The 24,465-nt window shown below is 30.0% G+C and overlaps 1 protein-coding gene across 4 annotated transcripts in view; it reads left to right on the forward strand.

The window, feature by feature from the left end:
* The window catches only part of LOC140434532 (glutathione hydrolase 1 proenzyme-like), an 83,575-nt gene that overhangs the window by 27,327 nt on the left and 31,783 nt on the right, over positions 1-24,465 (forward strand). For 3 of the 4 annotated variants that reach the window (XM_072522870.1, XM_072522871.1, XM_072522869.1), the window contains exons 2-3: positions 7,398-7,625; positions 21,297-21,514. In XM_072522870.1, the coding sequence (XP_072378971.1) occupies positions 7,564-7,625; positions 21,297-21,514 (280 nt within the window). In that variant the 5' untranslated portion in view covers positions 7,398-7,563. The remainder of the gene's footprint in view (positions 1-7,397; positions 7,626-21,296; positions 21,515-24,465) is intronic. The other variant, XM_072522872.1, reaches the window with a different exon arrangement.

Raw genomic sequence — 24,465 nt, forward strand, 5'->3', positions numbered from 1 at the left:
TAATTTCCAAAGAAAAAAATATTTACTTATTCTTGTTTTAAATAAATCAAAAATTGCAGAATTCATAACATAATATAATAAAAATGTACTTTTCTAAAGCTTTATCTCTTTATATTTGAAGCATACAGCATATACATTATAAAATCATGCCAACACTGCTAAATCGAAATTTTTTGTTCCATGTTTGACATTTCTGGCTATCATCAGCTTGTACTTTCGGTAAACTCAACCAGAATTCCCTAGATTTTTCATAGAATTAAATAAAAATCCCTTTTTCCCTAAGCTGGCTCAAAATTCCCTAGGTATAGGGAAAATTCCCTAGGTCTGGTAACACTGTGTTCAATCTTTGGTATAGCTACACCAGCGTTTTTATTTTGTTCTACTTAGGTCTGTGTCTTGTTTATGCAGTGTACGTCATAATGGGATAATGGAGTATACTGTTTTAGGTTTTATGTATAGATCGAGTTGTTTATTTCTGCATATTATATCGTTTAGGCAGCGGTCTCCCTAATATCTTTTTTCGATTGCTATTAACATATTCAGACTACTCGTTTATTTTTTGTTTTAATATCACTAAATGTCCAGATGACTTCATACTTGTATAGAAAAAGTCAAGAAATTACTCAAAGTTATATTGTGTTACAATATGATTAATCGTGATTTCGTCCTTAAAGTTGAATGAAAAATTATAATTATTATTAAACAATCCGATCTTTCTGACGATATCAAAAAATCTGTAATTTTCAAAAACTCTATTACAAAAATTCATCCATTAGAACAATATTAAAACTAATAACTCACCAACATAGATACTCGCAAAATACTCATAAATTAAATTTACGCACTTCTGATTGACCATCTATTTCTTTCTATGTACGCAATTCCGAATATTTCATTAAGTTGATGTTGTCCTTAATAATTGTTAGGCGTTTTGATGTGTCATCTCCATTTATCAACATACCATCCAAAATTCTTTCAACGTTCTGCAGGATCATATATAATAGCAGCAAGTTTTTGATTCTGACTGATCTCATAGTTAAATGTTCACTCTTTTACTTACTTTTTTTTATATAATATATAATATCTGGAGCTCTAATGGAGCCTAATATTTTCCTTGCCATTGCTGATATGTTTATGAAAGCCTTCGAGTCCCCAGCAATAGAATTTTCTTCTTCACGATCCGACGTTGGCGATCACCATTACGAGGGCTTCTCGATCTTTTGCCACATGGAATAATTGTCCTGCATTTGATATCTAGTTTACGAATTTCCATATATTTCCAATAAAGTCATTTACGAATGTTTTTTAACCCAGAAACTTGTTTTTTTCTTACACCTCTACTGCCTTCTATTTTACCTTTAAGGATCAGTTGCAGTATTCTATATCAATTTCCCCTTACTATATGTCCCAGATAAGATATTTTCCGGTGTTTAACAGTCTTTAGCAATTCTCTTGGTTGATCCTTCTTAGTTCTTCGTCATTAGTTTTCTTTTTTTCCAATGCTTCAATTCTGTTCATTATTGATACTCTTTTAAAATTAACCAAACGCCTGCTCCATAGAAAAGTACAAGCCAAATATAGCGCTTAACCATTCTTTGTCTTAGTTCTAAACGGGGATGATTATTGCAAAGAAATGTCTTCATTTTCATAAAAGTAGGTTTAGTCATTTCTATTCTGCGTTTTATATCTATGTCTGGGTCAGGATTTTGTAAAGTTTTTTAACTTGGACTCCATTTATGTATTTAAAGCTTTGCATCTGAGTGTGGGTTATAGCTAAAGACTAAAAATTTGTTATGTTTGAGTTTATTTTAATGCCCATTGCCTCTCCTACTTCGTGAATACGATCAAAATATTGTCCCCTAAAGCCAAAAGTATCGTTCTAATATGTTAGTACATTTATTATTTGGTCTTACTTTCAAAACCACTCTTTTCTTGATCAGCTTAATACAACGTTTACAACGAAGGTAGAAAATAATCATTCTCTATCCTTTCTTGATATGTTGATCATTTGTAGGCCAAATAATTAATTAGATCATTCGGTGTCAGAAAATTGACTATCTTAAATCGTTATTTATAAGCTTCCTTATATCCAGCCAAAAGGGATTCTGTCAATAATTCCGTCACCAACAGGCCATTTCTTGTTCTGAACCCTACTAACTAAAAACTCAACATTTTCATTCTCTGTAGACCGTTATCTTTAACGGTTATTTTATGTCTATAATCTAAAAATTACCTAGGATTCACGTTTCACGTCTGGGTTGAGTATTTCAGTTACTGTGCGCCTATCCACCCCGACAGTTGGTTTTTGCCTCTGAGTACGTTCAGTAATTGAGTGACGATAAGTTGATTCTTATAATGAAACAGCAACATATAATTTTATTGTAGTGAAACGTCAAAATGAGCCTTTACTTGGGTCGTCCAAAAAAACCCAGATTCAACTTAAAAGCCGAATCAATGATAAATATAAATATATGTACATAATATAAAAAAGGACTTTCTGCATCGTATCTAGTTAGCCCTTCGTGATCACTAAAAATAACCCTTGTGCATTTCATAAGATATGTTCAATATTTTTTGTATTAGACATTTGAAATAGTAGCATGGACGTATAAACACTGTGTTTATACATCCATGAATAGTAGTAATTGCATTATTTTATTAACCTCCTCATTGCTAATCTTAGCTTTACTTGTTTTCGAAAAATTCTAAGATTTTCATCTTTCTTTGCAGATATATCATAATTTTAATCCCAGATATATCAGTCCTCGTTTTCTATTAGTTACTATAACCTATATATCCTGTTCATTCAGCTTACTTGTTCATGTAATTCTTGATACCTTTAGCTTTATTAGAAGTTGGTAGGATGCTGTCTTATATGCAGTTTTTTTTCTATAATAATAGTATAACATCGTAGTATAAAACTAAGACCTAAACCGTAACATCTAAATAATCTAAAGAGTATTTTCAATTTTAAACTGCCTACTGAAGAATATTTAAATTCTACTGTTTTCCTGTGACCAGGAGTGTAAAAAGATAACAAACTGCCAGGTAGAATATGATAAGAGATAGTAACGACGAAAATACATGGTGTCCGGAAACTTTCCTGACATTAGAAGACCGGAGATTCCTCAGATAATTTTAAGACAATTGAGCCCAATTCACCTAGTCCGAAAACTTAGTTGAACAGTTCAATTACTATTTTTGTTGGGAATTATTTAGTTTCAGAATAGTATTAATTGATTAGTTAGATTATTATCACAGAATATCGACCTGAATTTTGATGTTTTTGACCTCGCCAACAGAATTCTCAGCCGTATTTATCTGGCAAGATTAAATATACATATTATATAAAAAAGAAACAATATTATAAATTGGAGCTACCTGCCAAAAAATTTATATATATTTACATTACGATCATACCTAGTTTCGTCAAAATTTGTTTATTTTAGAAATATGTTACGTAGTACCGTAAAACGGGGTGACTTTGATTTTATGCGGTGACTTTGATAGAATCTGAGTATTTTGTTTCAAGAGAGTATCAAAAGTACACTCTTATCAATGCACTCTTGAAGTTTTTGTTTTAGTTTGAAGATTTTTATTGTATGACAAAATTTAAACATACAGCTCTTACAATAGGATTGCAGTTTATTTTGTGTATGTTGCCTTAATTTATGTAGCTGTCAGAATTTTAAAATATTTTTATTAAGTAAGTTATTTCCGTAACTATTTTATGAAATTACATGATTTCTTATCCGGAGTTACTTCGATACTTTATTATTTTTTACAGGTTCCTTGATGAAACTTCAAAATGTTAATTAATTTCAGGTTTTATCATTATCTACATGAAAAGCCAAAATGCCGCGAGTGTATAAACGAAAGTTGGGATCAAGCAGCTACAAGGACTTCTCTGACAAAACTCTTAAAAATAGTCTGCTGCAAATAGTAAACAGATACTTGTCTGTTAAAGCCGCCTTAGAAAGATCCAAAATTCCGTATAGTACTTTATATAATAAATTGCTAACGGAAGCATGGGAATAAACCAGGGGGCCAAACTGCGTTGTCGGTGCTGGAGGAAAAAGTAATCGTGTCCTGCATTGTCAAATGTGCAGATTGGGGATTTCCATTATCGACATTAGATGTACAACTTTTTACTAAGTTATTTGGAAAGAACTGGAAGAATTATTTCTAAATTTAAAAACGGGATAAGTCCTGATAACAACTGGGTAACCCTTTTTTTGAAGCAGCATAGTCAGCAAATCTCTAAACGACTTGCGTCTAACAATACTAAAGCTCGGGTAGGTGTCACACAAAAGAAGCGATACCACCATATCTCAAATCGCCACCATCGCACGTTTTTAATTACGATGAAACCAACGTTAGTGATGATTCGGGGAAAAGAAGATTTTCTATATACATAGAAGAGGGACCAAATACCCAGAGCAAATCACTAATCATAGTAAAAGCCGCTACATCAATAATGATGTGCAATGCTGCTGATGGCACACTACTTCCTCCTTATTTAATATATCACAGCAAACATATGTGGGATGCGTGGATATTAGGAGGTCCACTGGGCTCTCCTTGTTGTAGTGGTGGATGTTGCGCAAGAGGAGCTAGATAAAACCAAACAAAATATGGCTAAATGCGGTAACTTGTTTTACAGACTGGATTGAGGCTATATTATTACCCCACGTAAGACGACTGGAAGGTAAAAAAGTTAATCGGCGACAACTTGGCGTCTTACTTTTTAGATCATGTGTTACAACTGTGTGAATTGCACAATATTGAATTTGCGCGATTTCTTAATATTTTAACACACGTATGCCAGCCTTTGGATGTAGCGTTTTTTAAATCCATGAAAGTCTCTTGGCGAAAGGTTTTGACGAAAGGAATTTAAATTACGACACCCAAAGATTACTGGTTTACCTAAAGATCAATTTCAAGTAGTTATTAAAAAAATGCTTGGAATTAATGCATCAGATGATTGCAAAAACTAAGTTCAAGCGTGGAAATTGTGAAGAAAGTGTAATAAGGAGAGTTTTGAAGAATGGGTTCGAGGTTTGTGGGATGGTTCCGTTCGATCCAAATAACGTCTTGAGTAAAATTACATCAGTCAATGATTTTGATAATGTAGAACCTCTAATTAACGACAGCCTCACAGACTATCTGACGAATAAGAAGTTCGAGATAGAAGTTACTAAACGCCGAAGTACAAAAAACTTAATATCCAACCTGGTAAAAGTGTAAGTCGATATATAATGGCGGATGACAGCTGCTTCCTATACCAGTGAAAGCAAAAATGAAATTGAAAATGAAGATTCTGTGGAGAACCAGTCATATGAAGATGAGATGAATACAAAACTTTCGCTTGCTGAATTGAATGTTGGAACTTATGTGCTTGTAATAATTATGTCAGATAAATAAACATGTAAAAATTTCGTATATCCCGGAAGGATACAAGATAAATAACCTTTTGACGAATATGAACTATAAAACCCATAGACATCTTAAATTGGGAGACCGAAGTTTTTAAAGCTATTTTCTCTGATATCTTAGCAATTCTGAAGATTCCATCGGTTGAAACAAATGAAACAGAAACCAAATGTATATTTCCAGACAGGGCTGATGTTAAAGAAAATAAATTTGATTTTCTCGCTTTTATAATATATTCTTTTGATTTTTTTCACATCTTCTTCTTCTTTCTCTTTATAAGCAATTCTGCTTGTTCATTGGCGGATTAATACCTCTATGGGAGGTTGTCACTAGATCTTTTGCGCGGTCGTCCGATACTTTTTTTGCAGATTGGTGACTTATCTCTTGCTATTTTGACTACACGGGTCTCCTCCATTCTGCTTATATAGTTATTCCATTCTTTTTTCTATTTTATGTCCATTCATTTATACACTGTGCGTTACATTTTCTTCTAATGCCTTAATTTCTCTTTCGATCTCTCAGCGTATTTCGTGTAATTCTTATTAGTACTATTAACTCTGCCGTTTCCAGTAACCTCTGAGTAGTGGCTGTGTCGGGTCTTGTTTCTGAGGTCTATGTTATTATTGGTCTTACACTGGCTTTATAAATTCTTGACTTCATCTCAGTGTTAATGTTACTGTTTCGCCATATTGTGTTATTAAGGCATCCTGCCAATCTATTTGCTTTTTGTACTTGATCTCTCATTTCGTGGTCTTTGTCTCCATAGCTGGACAGTGTAATTATCAGGTATTTTATTTCCATTACTTGTTCAATACTAATGCAATCATTTTCTATTTTACATCTGGTTGGTTTTTTGCTGACTACTATTGTTTTAGTTTTCTGAGATGAGATTGTCATATTTAATTCTCTTGCTCTTATGTTAAATCTGTGGACTAGTATTTGCAGACTATCTTCATCTTGGGCTATCAATATTGTGTCGTCTGCGTAACAGAGTATTTTTATTTCTTTGTTTCCCATTCTGTATCGTCTTCCTTTGTTAACGCTTTTGATGATTTCATCCATGATTAAATTAAAGAGCATGGGGCTGGCTCAATGAGTCCTCTTGTCCTATTCCGCTGCCTCTTGTCCTATTTTGTTGTTTTGTTAGATGTTTTTGATAGTTTTTATAATATTTAGGGGAACTTCTCTATTATACAGAAGATGGATTACATCTTTGAGTCTTACTCTGTCAAACGCTTTCTTTAGGTCAGTCAGACACAGAAATGCTGGTCTATTATACTCAGTAATGTGTTTTATAACGAATATTGCACCTGTAAACGATCCTTCACTACGAAAACCCTGTTTTTCAACTGTTAAACTTATCCTCTGATTTATTATTGCCTGTAAAATTTTAGTTGTAACTTTTAGCGTAGTATTTAACAAGTTTATACCTCTGTAGTTTTCTGGCTGTTTTTTTTTTACTTTTTTACTATCTTATATTGTTTTAATGAATTGCTAAAATGTATTTTACCTCAATAAAATATAAGCTACTTCTAGAATCATTTATTATACACTAATTACTGTGTCCGTAGCAGCTATCAAAGTCACCACTTACAGTTAAAATTGAAATATCTAAAAGTTGGCTTGGTCGATTTAAAAATGGGTTGTTGACATTTATACTAGTACAGGTTTTATGCATCGTCTAAGTCTAAGCTATTTCAAAATAGGGTATGAAAGTAACCCCACATCAATGGGTGACTTTGATATACCCTTTTTATTTTTTTTTGTGAAAATCCTCAATTAAAAAAAATATATACTATCAATTTTTATTAAATAAATATAAGATGTGTCCTAATGGTGACTTTTCCATATTTTTGTGATGACAAATTTAAAAGTTACGCTAGAAAATCGGGAAAAATTAACAAAATTACCCCGTTCTACGGTATACAATAATTTCCCAAAAACTTAATTTTCTTTAATTTTAGGATAACCAACTACCGCAAAACTGACGTCATATTAATTATATCAGTAATTTTGGTTTCATCTGTGTTATGTTATATTAAGTTTTATCCACAATCAGTATTTAGTGCTGAAGAACGTCAAAAGCTTATCCCAGACCCAAAGAAGCCTCTACCATTTTCTGAAATAAGAATGGAGTTTTTTGAAAAAGCTGCTGTCGTTAGCGATGCTGCTCCATGTGCAAAGATTGGAAGGTAATAGAAGACATGGGTCGCATCTCTGAGATATTAGTTAGGGGCCAGTTAGGTCATCGTGGCCTTTTCAATTCTGATGGGTCCAATTAAGTTTTTTTATGTATTTTTGACTGCTAATTACGAATTTCGAGGGTGGATTTCGATCCGAGTGGTCAAAAAAATTTTTATAAATAATTTTATGGTTAATAAGGCCCTAGCTCGTAAACTAAGAGAGCTAAACAATTGTTTCAATTTAAATTTGTTCCTTGAAAAAAAAAAAAAATAAATAAATAAATAAAGCAAATGTTTACTTAACTTTAATGCAATATCCACAAGAAAACTAAGTTCCTATAGCTGGCTGAATACCAAGTATCACAAAGATCTATTTAAAAATTCCTTTATAAAAGGTATAAGATATACATCACAGAACGTTTTGGGAATTATTATTCCATCATCAGTACTATCTGGATGTACATGTTTGAAACCACTAAATACATGGGTAAAAACCCCTTTAAAAGTTGTTAAATTAACTTTGAGTTACATTATTGACCTTTATAACCTATGATGTTTAAGTTACAACAGGAATAGATAACAGGAATAGATAACATGGTAACGTTAAACCCCACTGGAGGTTGCTAGTTCTGAGACGAAGTGTCTACGAGGACTTGTTGATAGAAACTCAACGCAAGCACAAAATTAATTTAAAAAAATTTCTATCTCCTTTAGTTTACGAGCTATAGCCGTATGAACAATTTAATTATTTACAACAATTTTTTGACCACTCGAATTGAAATCCACTTTTTGAAAGTCGTAATCAGCAGCCAAAAATATATATAAAAAACTTGGGTGGACCCACCAGAATTAAAATTAGCTTAGCTGGCCCCTAGACTATATATTATATTTCGTATTTATAAATATTTTTTAAATTTTATACGTAAAAAATTTATGGGTTTAATGCAAAATCAAAAACTTTTGTAAAATATCCTTCTTTTTACGGGGGTGGAGAAAATTTTTCAAAGGCATCCGGATCAGACTGGAGATTATTAACAAAACTGTATGTGCTCCATGTTTTATCAGATCCAGTCCCTTTTTATTCATCATCAGTGCAATCTGCTCAATCGCTTTATTCCCCATTACTTTTATTTCTTCCTGCATTCTAGCAATAGTCATAACTATGTAGGTGTGTAGGTGTAGCTGAACGCCCTGCGGCAGCTGCAGACACATTACCCCATTATAGCATATTATATTCCACAAGATCGGTCTCAAGACTGTACTGTTTAAGACATCGTCGCTCATCTCCCATAGAATCTCCTCAGGGAACAGACGCGAAAACGTTCATTAGTTCTAGTATCCCTAAGAAGCGATTGCTTTTGGCACATTGTGCATCAGAGTGCTACCCTATACCAAATTTCGAAGAACCCAATAGCGAATTAAGTACGAAACCATCTGTTTTAGCGCACATATATATTAGAAAAGTTCAATTTGGATATTTGAAAATATGGCTATGTAAATAAAAGTAATGTAAGCAAAAAGAATAGAATTTCCATTCAATTCCACCAACATTTATGCCGTCTTTTGTAATTAAAAACCTAAGAAAAAACAATGTTAATGTTCTTAATTTTTCATTCATTCACAAACTTATATATGTTACGAGCAAAGCCCGAAATTGGACAATCCTAACATTGTACACAAATTATTGTCCACTTCTAGCATTGTACCCCCAAACTGTACAATGTCCGAAATAATCAAAATAATTGTCGACACGCTCATCGGTTCGAATCGATTATTATTGACAAGCGACACACCAAATCAAAAATAGAAAAATCGAATCGAAGAAGAAATTGTTCTACAATAGGTATATTGTTCGTGAAACATTTCAAAGCTTCAAGAGATAGATACATCACTATAATATTGGGAAGATGTTTATAAAACATCTTAGATTTTCAAGAGGTATGTATGATAATTTAAAATAATTTAATTCTACGAATCCAAAAGTCAAAAACGCTGGTTAATTATGGATTTATAACCTCAATTGATGTTTGTTTGTCGTTAATAACAAATGGGGAATAATTGTAAAAATCGATATGAATCGATATCTGATATCTATTATCTTAAACTTTGACGCATGGCTACTAATTGAAATTCGAAAATTGTACAACAATTCTTTTATACAAAGTCCGACGATTATATATATTTCGGAGATTGTACAGTAAAGGGGTGCAATGCTAGAAGTGGGCAAGATTTTCTGTACAATGCTAGGATTGTTCAATTTCGGACATTGCTCGTAACATATATATACCATCAAACTTGATTATACTTTAAGCGACCTATATATTTTTTCTATTTGAAATTCTTTCATTATTGTGTATATATAAATATATATATATATATATATATATATATTGTTATGATGTGTTTTTTTGTTTGAATGATGAGCAATGAGTAATTTTAATAGTATAGGGTTTTTATCGCGGTTCTCAAAGAATTAGCTTGTAAGTACTTTTTTAAATTATCTTTATTATAACTATTATGAAACACACATATATATCTAACTTAGTCAATGTAAATTTAAAATAAACTATCTTTAAACTGATATTCTTATAAAACTAATTAAATTCTATAGACAATCTAAAATTTAAACAAACTATCTTCAAAATTGAAATTGTTATGACACTAACTAAATTATATTAACAAAATTTTGTACCTTTCTTTCACTGAATGCCTAAATGAACTGTTTTCCACTAAGTATATAGATTCTAATCACCACTGAATGTCTTTGTACTTCAGTTATCCTTGTTTTTTTTGTGAAATTACTTTTTTCAATTATCAGCTTCTACCAATTTAAGATATAGTTTTCTTCACCAGCATTTATACACCACCAACCAAACCAGTAAACAGCATTTATATTTATTCTTCTTTTCAATATACCAATATCCAATTATTATAAGTTGATTTATACTTATCTCCAACCACAATATAATTTAATTTCTTCCAATATACTTTTATAATCTTCAATAATTATTTGTGTATAATTATAAATGTGCATTAATTATATGCATAATTTTTAATCTTCATTTAACTCACTATATTAAACAATTTGAGTATTTGTACCTGATTCTCTGACTCCAAATAATCTTTCATATTTCTTACTAAACTTTTCTGACTGACTTCTTGAAAATTCTGAACAATTTACTTCACTAAATGTGTCTAATAACTTTCATAATAAACTGGCCTGACTTCTGACTAAAAACTTCCAAAAACTGACCTAAAAACTTCTTAAAACTCTTCTGATTGCACTATCTAAAACTTTTCTGACTAAAAACTTTCAAAAAACTGCCATCTTGAATCCAAATCACGGGTATTTATATGTTTTGGACATTCTAGAACCATCTCGTAAGAGATCATGTTCTATTCAGTTCTATTTAATACATGTCTGAATTTTCTGGAACAAACCATTTCGCAAACATGGCCATCTCCGGAGATCCAGAGAATTCCATTCTTTTCTATTAATAATTTTGTTTACATTTAGGCTTTTCAGATCAGAATATATAATTAAATTAGTAACTTAACATTCTAATTTAATAAAATACACATTTCAAACAATATATTATTATAACCCACTTTATATTCGTAAATATTCTAAAACGTCACTTCAGAGTATAAATATCTGTCAATCTCCGAGAGTATTTTTGGTTGCCTAAGCACATGGCTCACTTATATATATTTACAATATTAAAATACAACTTTTTACAATTATTATGCTAATTTATTAAAAATGCCCTCACATAAATATATTTTTATTAAATTCTCTAGTATATAACTTATTTAAAATAATCAAATACTTTTTTATATCTAATATTATATAGTATATAACTTATAAATTATTTTCTATAAACCACAATCGTCACAATACCCCAAAAATAATATTTAAAATAAATAATTTACTTATTATTTTTTTAAATATTAATTTTCTCATACCTTATTAAATTTAATAAATTAATAATTCAAATTTTTTTTTATTATTTAAAGTGTGTTAAATACATCCCTGTTCGCTGTCTATGTCACAACAGAGAACAACGGATCACAGTTCGGCTATTCTATGGTCAAACTGTCATGTCAAATGGAGCAATGGATGCGATATCAGAGAATAAAATATAACCTTAATTAAAAATATAATCTATATTGTGTTCTGTTTATTTATAGACAAAATCTAGGAATTATTTCCATTCAAAATAACTTCATCAATATAAATTGGTAAGTTTTTTTTTTCACTTTATTATATTAGAAAGACATTTTTATAGCAATTATAGTATCTAACCCCAAATTATGATTTTTAGGGTATCAAACAATTTCCATATGTACAAAATTCAACAAGTATGATGTCAAATTTATTCACAACAAAGAAATCTACCATCTATCTATGAAATGGATCTATCAGTAAGTTATTAGTGTTATTATATTTGTGTTAAAGGTATAGAAATCATTATTCAATCTCTTCATGATATTGAAAAATGTCGTTGATATGAAATATGCCTCTTAGTCTGTTCTCTGCATCTATTAACACATAACTATTTAGTCCATTCTGATTTTCAATTGTATATGGACCTTCAAACATTGGTTGTAATTTCTTACAACGGTTTTCTTTAACATTACTTTTTCTAAGTGAACGAATTAACACTAGGTCTCCTTTTTGAAATGTGATTGGTTTTTTTATATTTCGATTTTGTCTTCTGATATATTTTTCAGCTTTCCTCCTAATTCGGTTATTCACTTTCTGCATTACTTGTTCTAACATATCCTGATTATATTCACTAATCCACTTTCTGTTTCCTATATGGCCAAACATTAAATATTCTGGTACTTCCTCTGTATTCAAATTATGTGTATTATTTAAAAAATATTCTACTTGTGGTATATGTTGCTGCCAAGTTTCGTGTTGATTTTGACACAGTATCCTTAAATATTTTATAACTTCTTTAATATATCTTTCTGCAGGATTTGCCTGAGGATGTCTGATACTTGTAAAATGAATGTTGATTCCCTTTTTCTCACAAAATGTCCGAAATTTTTGGTTGTTAAAATATGTAGCATTATCTATTATGCAATTTCTAAATGGTCCTATTTCTTCGAAAAATTGATTAATATATAATTTTAATGTTTTAACATTTGTTCTAGAGCAGGGATATAGTTTAATAAATTTTGTATATAAATCAACTATCACTAGTATATGCTTTTTTCCTGTTGGACTGAGAACTAAATTTGAAATAAAATCCATGGAAACTGTATTTAGTTTTTCATATACAACATTAGATTTATATGTGTTCTGGTTTTTGAAATTCTTTTCTTTGTTTAGTTGACATATTGGGCATTGGTTAGTAATTTCCTTTGCTATACTTATGTCATTCTTTGCAAAATAATTGTCCCTAAATAGCATCCATAGCTTTCTTGAACCAATATGCATATAATTGTTATGTAAATTTTTCAATATTTTCTTTGCTAAAGTTCTAGTTATTACATATACTTCTATGCCATTTATTATTTTATAATATACCCCATCTTTCCTAAGGACTTTTTGTTTTTCACTCAAATTGATCTGATCTCTTATAATTTCTTCTTTAGAATATAATCCAGTACTGTCTACTAATTGATTTAATCCAATTTTTATTGTTCGCTGCCCTTTTTGTGGTGTATTTTCTAACCTTGATAAAGCATCTGCCACGATATTGGATTTTCCAGAAATGTATTTGATTTCAAAGCAGTATTCACTAAGTATTAGACTCCACCGATGTATTCTACTGTTTCCATATTTGTTATTTAATATAGACGTTAAAGCTTGGTGATCTGTTTCTATTGTAAATTCATTACCCAACAAATAAAATCTTAATTTTGTGACACAGTGTATTATACTTGCTAGTTCTAATTCTGAAACTGAGTAACCCTTTTCATGTGGCTTTGTAATTCTTGAAATGAATTGTATTGGGTATTCGACCCCATCATGTATTTGTAATAATACCCCTGATAATCTCTCTATTGATGCATCTGTTCTTAGTATGAATGGCTGTGTATAGTCAGGATAGTATATTTTCAAATTTGACAGAAAAATGTTTTTAATCTCTTGGAATGCTAGTTCTCTTCTCTGATCCCATCTCCATTTTACACCTTTTCTCAGTAGTTCAAGTAATGGCAGTTCTTTTATACTTAGATCTGGTATCATCCTTTTATAATAATTAATTATTCCAATAAATCCTCTTAAAGTTCTTAAATTGTGTGGTGTTTTATATTCCTGAATGACTTGTGTCCGTTCTGGATCCATTTCGATTCCATTAGTGTTAAGTTTATAACCTAGATATATGACTTCTTTTTGAAAAAATGTACATTTTTCTTGATTTATTTTTAGTCCAACTTTGTCTAATCTATTTATTATAATTTTTAGGTGTTTCTCATGATCTTCAGCCGTTTTAGAAAAAATTAATATATCATCAATGTAGTGAATTACAAAATGTTCATATTGATCCAAAATATCATGAAGACATCTACATAGAGCACTGCAAGATGATTGAAGTCCAAATGGTACTACTTTGAATTGATATACTACTCCATCTATCTGAAATCCTGTATACTGTCTACTTTTTCTTTCTAAAGGTATTAACCAGAAACTATGCTGTAAATCGATTTTAGTGAAAAATGACATTCCTGTAATTCTTCCTAATATTCCATCTATACTCATTGGTGCTTCAAATTGCTTTTCAGTAATCTTGTTAATATTCCTTGCATCCAAACATAACCTGATTTCACCTGATCTTTTTCGTACTACTACTATGGGGTTAATAAAATGTGTGTCTGCCTTCTCAATGATCCCATCTTCTAACATATTATTAATTGTTTTGTTTACTTCTTCTCTGTATTTATATGGTATTGGGTATGATTTTGTTTTAAAATCTTTTTCTTCTTTAACTTTTATACTATGGATATAATTTTGTGCAATTCTATTTTCTTTATTGACAAGTCCCTTGTGTTGCTGCAATATGGAAATGACTATTGATTTATATTCTTCAGGGCAATTTAAAACTTTCATCATATCTTCTTCTTTACAAATAACATTATTCTTCATTATGTACTCATTATTCCTTGCTTCCAATTTTACGCACTCCGCCTCGTAGGCATCCATCTGCTTAAAATTTCCATTCCTTAAATATTCACTACAATAATTATTCTTTACATTCTTTTGGGACATATCCCTATCATCAAAACACATTTTTTCTTCATAAACATCACTATTTTCTTTTAATAATATCCTATCAACTCTTATTCCTTCTTCCACCTCATCTTTCTGCATAAATTTAATTATTTGCCCTTCCAAAGTTACCATTTTTTCTTCAAAATCTATCTTTACTTTCTTCTTTTCCAATTCATCATTTCCCATTAATATATCAACACATAAATCCTTGACAATAAATCCTTGCATATTAATTTCTTTATTAAGAATATTAATTTTAAAATTGGCTAGTTTATCAATTTCACCCAACTTCTTATTATTTGCACCAATAATTTTAATTTTTGGAATCTTTATTATATCTGATAGTTTTAATGTATTAAAAATAAAATTCTCCGAGACTAAAGTACTTTCTGAACCAGTATCTATCATAATTTTAATCATTTTATTTTTGGCCAAAGCATTTATATAAATTAAATTAATAGATTCAATAATTTTCTCTTCATCTAAAGAAATAAATTCAGAAGGTTTTTCATAATAGCAATGGCCTAACTTGTAATTCAGAAAGTTTACTGCACAAAATTTTGATTATTAGAATTGTCAGATTGTATCTGACCACTTGGATCTGATGTACTATGTCTTTCCCTACTATGACTTCTACTCACATTTTCTTGCCTTGTACTATTTCGTTCCCTGTCTTCGCAGCTTCTATTCCTTCGAACACAATTTACCTGTCTGTTATAGTTAGGTCGCTCTGTATTTCTTCTATTATTAAAATCTTGTCTATTATTATTAGTACTGTCATTAAAATGTTGTCTATTATAATTAGTATTATTATTAAAATTTTGTCTATTATAACTAGTATTATTATTAAAGTTCTGTCTATTTGGATTACTGTTATTATTATTAAAATTTTGTAAATTATTACCATACCTAGTATTAATGTTATATGATTGTCTATATTGTTGAATATCATTTTTATTATATTGAAAGTTATTATTGTTTTTTCTGTTGTTATTATTACTTGTCATATTGCCTCTTTGTATTCTTTGAATAAAATTAATAAAACTATCTATTGTTTGAATATTTTGTACAGTTACGGTTTGCACAACATCAGCATCAAAATGTCTAGATACATTTAAGACTGTTTCATCCTCTCTAAGTGGTGGTTCTAAATATTTTGCAACTGTTATCAATTTCAATGCATAATCTACCATATTTGATTTTAAATTTTGATTATACTTTCCAAAATATAGAATTTCTCTAAACTTTGCTTGCTCTAATTCACCCCAATAATAATTTAAAAATTTATTTTCAAACGTTTGAAAGTTATCTAAATCATTTTCAATACTAGCAAACCAAGTTGCTGCATTGTCATTTAATGTCATTCTAATATAATCTTTAATATCATTAATATTATTCACAAATCTTAATTTATGTTTTAAACTATTTATGTATACTCTAGGATGCAAATTTTTTATATTACCAGAGAATTTAATCCCAGTCTCATTTGTTAAATTTAAGTAAGGTCTCCCTATGTCTCTCATTTGTGAAATATCATCTATTCTCTGTTCCACATTTCTTATTTGATTACAATTTATTTGGATATTTTGTTGTATATCGTCTAATTTTTCTTCTGTGTTTCTCCTGTCTTCGTTAATTTTTATTTCTAAGTTACATTTCTGTAACTCTATTTTCTGTTCTATATCTATCTTATTATCTTGAATAATCCTCTTTACTTCTGTCCTCTCATTGTCTATCCTTTTCTTGTAGTCAGTCCGTATACTTTTTATTTCATTTGCTACTTTTTTCTCTGCAGCTTCAAGTTTTTTATCCATTTGTTTTACAATTTTATTATTATTATCTTCTATTTTCTTTTCTAATTTTCTATAATTCTCTTCCAATTTCTGTTCCATTTTTTTCATGTCTTCTTTGACTTCTTGTGAATTCTGTTCCATTTTGTGTTCTATTTTTTTCGTATTCTCTTCCATTGTCTTGTTCATCTGCATCAATAATGACATCAAAGCTGCCATATTGACATTTTCCTCTCTTTCTGGATTCATTTCTGCAGTATCTTGTGGAGCTTGAACTAAACTCTCCTCTTGTATAGGTTGTGTTTCTACTTCCACATCTTCTTCATTCTTTTTGCTTCTTGTACCTTTCTTTCCTTGAGACATTTTGAGACTTTACTTGTTCAAATATAATTAAAAATAAAATCTATAATTTTTTCTTTCTACTGATAATTAATTTAATTATATGAGAGCACTTATCTTCCCAAACTAATTCTTTTAAATAGAGAGCCACTGCGTTGGGTGCCAAATTGTTATGATGTGTTTTTTTGTTTGAATGATGAGCAATGAGTAATTTTAATAGTATAGGGTTTTTATCGCGGTTCTCAAAGAATTAGCTTGTAAGTACTTTTTTAAATTATCTTTATTATAACTATTATGAAACACACATATATATCTAACTTAGTCAATGTAAATTTAAAATAAACTATCTTTAAACTGATATTCTTATAAAACTAATTAAATTCTATAGACAATCTAAAATTTAAACAAACTATCTTCAAAATTGAAATTGTTATGACACTAACTAAATTATATTAACAAAATTTTGTACCTTTCTTTCACTGAATGCCTAAATGAACTGTTTTCCACTAAGTATATAGATTCTAATCACCACTGAATGTCTTTGTACTTCAGTTATCCTTGTTTTTTTTGTGAAATTACTTTTTTCAATTATCAGCTTCTACCAATTTAAGATATAGTTTTCTTCACCAGCATTTATACACCACCAACCAAACCAGTAAACAGCATTTATATTTATTCTTCTTTTCAATATACCAATATCCAATTATTATAAGTTGATTTATACTTATCTCCAACCACAATATAATTTAATTTCTTCCAATATACTTTTATAATCTTCAATAATTATTTGTGTATAATTATAAATGTGCATTAATTATATGCATAATTTTTAATCTTCATTTAACTCACTATATTAAACAATTTGAGTATTTGTACCTGATTCTCTGACTCCAAATAATCTTTCATATTTCTTACTAAACTTTTCTGACTGACTTCTTGAAAATTCTGAACAATTTACTTCACTAAATGTGTCTAATAACTTTCATAATAAACTGGCCTGACTTCTGACTAAAAACTTCCAAAAACTGACCTAAAAACTTCTTAAAACTCTTCTGATTGCACTATCTAAAACTTTTCTGACTAAAAACTTTCAAAAAACTGCCATCTTGAATCCAAATCACGGGTATTTATATGTTTTGGACATTCTAGAACCATCTCGTAAGAGATCATGTTCTATTCAGTTCTATTTAATACATGTCTGAATTTTCTGGAACAAACCATTTCGCAAACATGGCCATCTCCGGAGATCCAGAGAATTCCATTCTTTTCTATTAATAATTTTGTTTACATTTAGGCTTTTCAGATCAGAATATATAATTAAATTAGTAACTTAACATTCTAATTTAATAAAATACACATTTCAAACAATATATTATTATAACCCACTTTATATTCGTAAATATTCTAAAACGTCACTTCAGAGTATAAATATCTGTCAATCTCCGAGAGTATTTTTGGTTGCCTAAGCACATGGCTCACTTATATATATTTACAATATTAAAATACAACTTTTTACAATTATTATGCTAATTTATTAAAAATGCCCTCACATAAATATATTTTTATTAAATTCTCTAGTATATAACTTATTTAAAATAATCAAATACTTTTTTATATCTAATATTATATAGTATATAACTTATAAATTATTTTCTATAAACCACAATCGTCACAATATATATATATATATATATATATATATATATATATATATATATATATATATATATATATATATATATATATATATATATATATATATATATATATATATATATATTGTTATGATTGTTTATTTTGAGTTCAAACTTAGTTTATTGAGCCAATAAAAAAGAATTATAACTTATTTGTTATCAAAAGTAAAATAATCCTTATATTACCTGTGTTCGATGGATTCAAAAGATTTTCTAGTTGTCTTTTATCGGGAGAGAAGAAAAGGATAAGAATACAAATATATTATATTACAAAGATTTACGTTTCTTTATTTTATATAAACGAATAAAACAATTATTAAATTCTGTCGTTATCTTATCAATCAGCATACAAGAAAATAAATCAAATTATTATGATAATAAGATTATAAAGCTACATACATTTATATTACGTGAAAAACCAATTTTACTTAAAATTTTCTTTACTTGAAAAAAGAAACCACAAAACTTTAAACTTTTGATTAGCCTAACAAAACCTTAGTTCTTAAATTTGAATGCTAATGACCATGATGTCGAAACGATCCTTCACAGATATAAAATTCAATTGTACAAACACTTACAGCTTATTTTCTTCTTGAGTTGTATGTTGGAAAATACCCAGAAAAGTCCAGTCTCCTCAACGATGTGATCTCTCCTCTTTGGCACCTCGGCTCTTTTTTTAACGTCTCTGCAAACCTCCTGCAGACTACACAAAAAACACCTGATTCACTTCTCCAAACTCAGCTATTTATTTATGTCACCAGGACCTCCTTTTGTCAACTTGATGCCGTAAGAATACTTTCACATATACTTTATAAAATGCCCACGGTAGATACAAAAACCTCCTTTAATCTACTTGTTATCTCCTTCTTCAAACTATTCACTTCTTTTCGTTGCGCCGGTATCCAAACTCACGAACCACACCCTATCTTGAGACAAACGACTGTTTCCTTTCGATGACCAAAATATGACTAACTTCTCCTGTCTCATGATCGACTCCCAAATTCCCATTTAAAAACGACCGTCCAATCAAAAAGCTCAAATTGTGTTTACCATGATTTTGGAAAAGCCTAATTTCGGTTTCAGAGAAAACTAAATAGCTTACTTTAAAATTGGTTTTTTCAATACATCATTTATACATATTTCAAAAGATTAGAATATGGTCATTTAATACTCGACTATACAAACAATGAAAAGATTAACTTACAGGTAAAATGTCTTCTAATTCTAAACAAAGGTTTTTTTTGATAATTTTGTTTGAAACGGAAAAAAGTCGTTTGCCAAACAAATTTCTATTCTTATCTACACTAAATCTTATCTTAAATTACTATATACAATTTGTTTATATTGATATCTTGAAATTTTATTTCGATGGATATTTTTATTTATTTTTCTTTGTTTGGGAAAGAAAAAGTATGACAATATATATATATATATATATATATATATATATATATATATATATATATATATATATATATATATATATATATATATATATATATATATATTATATGATTGATTTATTTTGGATCTAAGATGATTTCTCGAATATAAGCTCTGCCTTCTCACAATATATTAAATACTAAACATTCTCTATAAATATTGAATAATAAATACTGGAACAATACGTCTGATCTTAAAAGATTTGCCTTTTCACTTCTAGCTATATAATATACGAAAAATACCATCGTTTTTAAAGTAATTACTATTTTATTGGGAATAAGCAATCATTGAAGGTTAAAATAAGTTTATTGACGTTTCAATTTCCACTTCGGAAATCGTTCTCAAAATACAAACATTAATAAATTAAACAAATTTTGTTTTTTGCTACTTGGCGAAAAATTCTTCTAATAATTTAATTTTATCTGACTCATTTATATCGACAATTCAGACATATATTATATATTTTAAAGTAGACGACTTTAAAATAATATTCCCAATATTGCTGAGTTGCGTTTCTGGGACGACTTTGTTGTAAGATAGTTCATTCGATTACATAAAATCAACTTAAACTTGAGAATATCCCTCAGAAAAAAATCATATTATGTAATTTGTCTTTAAAAAGAAAACCACATGCCACGATGACAGTAAAATTCTCTTGTTAGCAATTCCATAGTAAATCATGAGGAAAAAACCAGGAAAGAATCTCATAATACTATCCCGACATGGTATTTGGTCGTACATTTAGCTTACTCTCAATAAACACCAAACTCTGTATTTATATTTTTGTTATCAAAACATCAATGATGTATACTCGATATGCTACTGACTTACTAATACTGGTATTTTCCGTTTAATAATTTCCTCTTTTAATATGGGTAACCAGATCATACTGAATTCTGCCGAGGAATTTGCGATACAATTGGTCTCATTTAGCATAATTAGGGCCGCTTCTTTGATTTTTCTCTTTATTATTATGTTAAATGGGGCCAATTGTGGAAATTGAAACGTCAATAAACTTATTTTAACCTTCAATTGTGTCTTATTCCCAATAAAATAGTAATTACTTTAAAATGCCACAAGAAAATAGCTTCAGAACAATATCTCCGTTTTTAGTTTATAAATTTGGTTTAAAACCAATTACTTTGGTTTAAAACTAAACAATATTTGATGTTTTTCTACTAATTTTAAGGGATATACTTAAGAAAAATGGTTCGGCAGTTGACGCATCCATCGGCGCATTAATATGCAACTCAGTAGTTAACATGCAAAGTGCTGGAGTTGGTGGCGGCTTTTTTATGACCATTTTTAAAAATGACGAAAAAAAAGTGTACTGTTTAAATGCTAGAGAGAAAGCTCCTTCGAATGTGATGTCTGGCAATTTTAAGAATGATGGTGATCCACTGAACAGTAAGTATTAATCCTAATATATGGCGTAATAACTGAGTAGTCAAAAATAGAGAGATATTGCAGAGTCAATTTTGCACTTGCTGTATTACAGCACGCGTTATTTTGACAGTAGAGCATGCGCAGATGTGATATTTGGCTTAGCTGCGTTATTGAAAATACGGCCTGCCGTTATTATAGGAGCCGTTACGCAGTGCGGAATTCGTTGCGCTATTTTCTTTCTCAGGTTATGTATGTTATTTGTCTTTCATCTAAACCAAGTTTATTAGTAATAATTTTCTAAAATGAGTACATCAGACAGTAGCATAATCAACAATATAATTAATAATTTGAAATAATGATTGAGGTTACAAATTGAATAAAAGCTGAAGATTTTTGAGCCTGCTGAGATATGCGAGCCTTCTCATCACTCAAGTAATGTAGAATGCAAATGCATTTACCACTAACAGAGTTTCTAGTATTGGTACGAATAAAATCTGGTAGGCGTAAAGCTCTTGAAAATGTAGGAATATCTTGTCTGCTAAACCTAAAATTTACTTTTACATCTGCTTGCAACATGTTTTCTAAATTAAATTCTTGATTTTGTGGATGTAATACATGTTCTCCCACAATGTTATTTAAAATGATGAACTCTACATCATCATCATGAGCATTTGCTAAAATAAGTGCTTCTATATCATGATCCATTTTCAATATTTTGCGAAAAAATGAAAAGAAAACATAAACAATGTAAATAACGCAACAAAGTATGCATAAGCTCAAGCAATATCTCTATTTGTGATGTGTCAGCCGTATGTCAAAACTGTCGAAATAGCGCGTTGTAAATAGTGCAACGCAGGCACTGTTAACTTTGCAATAACTCTCTAATAATTTCACTATACCGGCTTTAAGGCATCATCGCATATATTGTATATAAATTATAGCTGATATTACCGGACACACCAGACAATATGTTTATCCGTTTCTTCTACATTTTCACACAATCTACGTATTACTCTGTCCACTGTGGTTATTTTATAGAGACTCTATCTCAATGAACAACTATGAACAATTTCCAGTGAATACTTGTGATTACTCTGAGTTCAGTCTTTTAAGCTTCAAAAGTATTTTGACGTAGCGGATAGGTTGTAATAACCTTTTTACTTGCCTTTGGTCTACAGTTCGTTTTCCATTTTCGGATATCCTTCACTATGGAGGTTTTTTTGTCGATATAAGGAGTATAAACTCCTATTACCACTCTAACTTAACTGTCTCCACAGCTCAGCACATGAAATCCTCCTTTTTTGAGTTTTACCAAAAATCTTCAATTACTATCAACCATAGTAGAGGTGATACGATTTTTCCTTGATAGCAAGACTTGTTATTGCACTCTTGAGCACAAAAACCGATTACTAGGAGGTCTTTTTAAATTACTGTAGGAGTATTTCAGACGGCTAATAATAGTCTGATGTGAAGACAAGTAACCACTATTCCTACTATCTTGCTGTTTTGATCCATCAGTATAAAATGTTACGGCACCTTTTCTGATTTATGCGATCTCATTTTGTGTCAATCCAAAATCGTTTATGATAAAACTTAGTTTGAGCAAAAAATTTTGTTTTTCAGAAACAAGTTTATGGGTATCTTCATGGATTGCGTTGCTCCAACACATAATATCTCTATTACCAGGTCAGAGGAGGGAGCTCCAGCACTACCTCTAAGGATGCAGTGGGGACACGATTGCATTGCACCTTTGATTCCCAAACATGTGAGCACATTTTATAGCTCCATTATTGGCTTTTTGTTCCACCATACGAGTGCAGTATAAGTAACTATGGTTATGATAACCGTTATGTAAATCCAACTATGAATCATTTTAGGTTTCACACCTCATGTTTCTTTTGTTGCTTTAATGATGATATTTGAGAAGTAACTTTACTTTAATTTATTGTGTCCGGACATGTCATACATATAATGGTTCCATCTTTGTTGACGAGCCACAAATCTTTGAGAGTACACCAGTGGGGACAGTTTCTGCATGTAAGAAGATGTTCCATGTTTTGTATTCTTCCATATTCACAGTTTACATTATTTTGTTCTATTTTCCTCCATTTTGCCATGTTTTACTGTAGCAATCCCCCGGTATTCTATTCATAGTTTTCTACACTTTAAACTCTGAGATTGGCTGGTTTATTGAACCTCGTGAAGAGGAAAATATTCGGGCGGTTCATCTTGCAGTATTCTGAAGCTTTTTCTAAATTTCAATTTCGTTTTGTTTGTGCTGTGTATAGGGTATGCCCCTCCTCCGCGATTTGTTTAATTTTCTCTATGTGCTCTGCTACATTTCTGTTACAGTTACTTTTAGTGTTATGAGGTGAACAGTGCACAAAGTTTTCTATTAAAGATAGTTCAGAGATATTTGACCTCCTATGATAATGATGATCTTATTACATTCAGGATTGAAGGTTAGATTGTTAGTTTTCTCCTCTGAAAGTCCTCTTTTGGAACAGTAAATAATTACTAGATTTAAGAACTTTGAATTTAATCAGCAATAATAGTGTTATGCTTACCAATGATATGCATACCTCATAGCACAAAATCCTTCTATTTTGAGATTTCTTAAATCCTACCATCGACCTTTGTAGAGGTGGTAAGATTCCTCCTTGAGGATAGATAGATAAATATATTCTTAGTACTGAGCATGTATAGCCGCTTCTTTTAATAAAATGGCAATATCTAAATTTTTAAGAAGAAAATGCAAGGGTTCTATAGTAGATTTGTCTAGTTAATGGGTAATATAATAATACTCCTCTACTCTTTAGAAGAAAAGAAGTTAGCCTAGTAGGTTTATATGACTTCGGTTTCTCTGGAGGATGTTTGCCACTCTTAGGGACAAACTAGATATTATGTCGCTATGTCGAGAATATTGTGGAAGAGCACGTTATGCCGTTTTTTGTTACAATTCATGCATTATA

Source organism: Diabrotica undecimpunctata, chromosome 2 (genome assembly GCF_040954645.1).
Source record: "Diabrotica undecimpunctata isolate CICGRU chromosome 2, icDiaUnde3, whole genome shotgun sequence".
Classification (NCBI taxonomy): domain Eukaryota; kingdom Metazoa; phylum Arthropoda; class Insecta; order Coleoptera; family Chrysomelidae; genus Diabrotica; species Diabrotica undecimpunctata.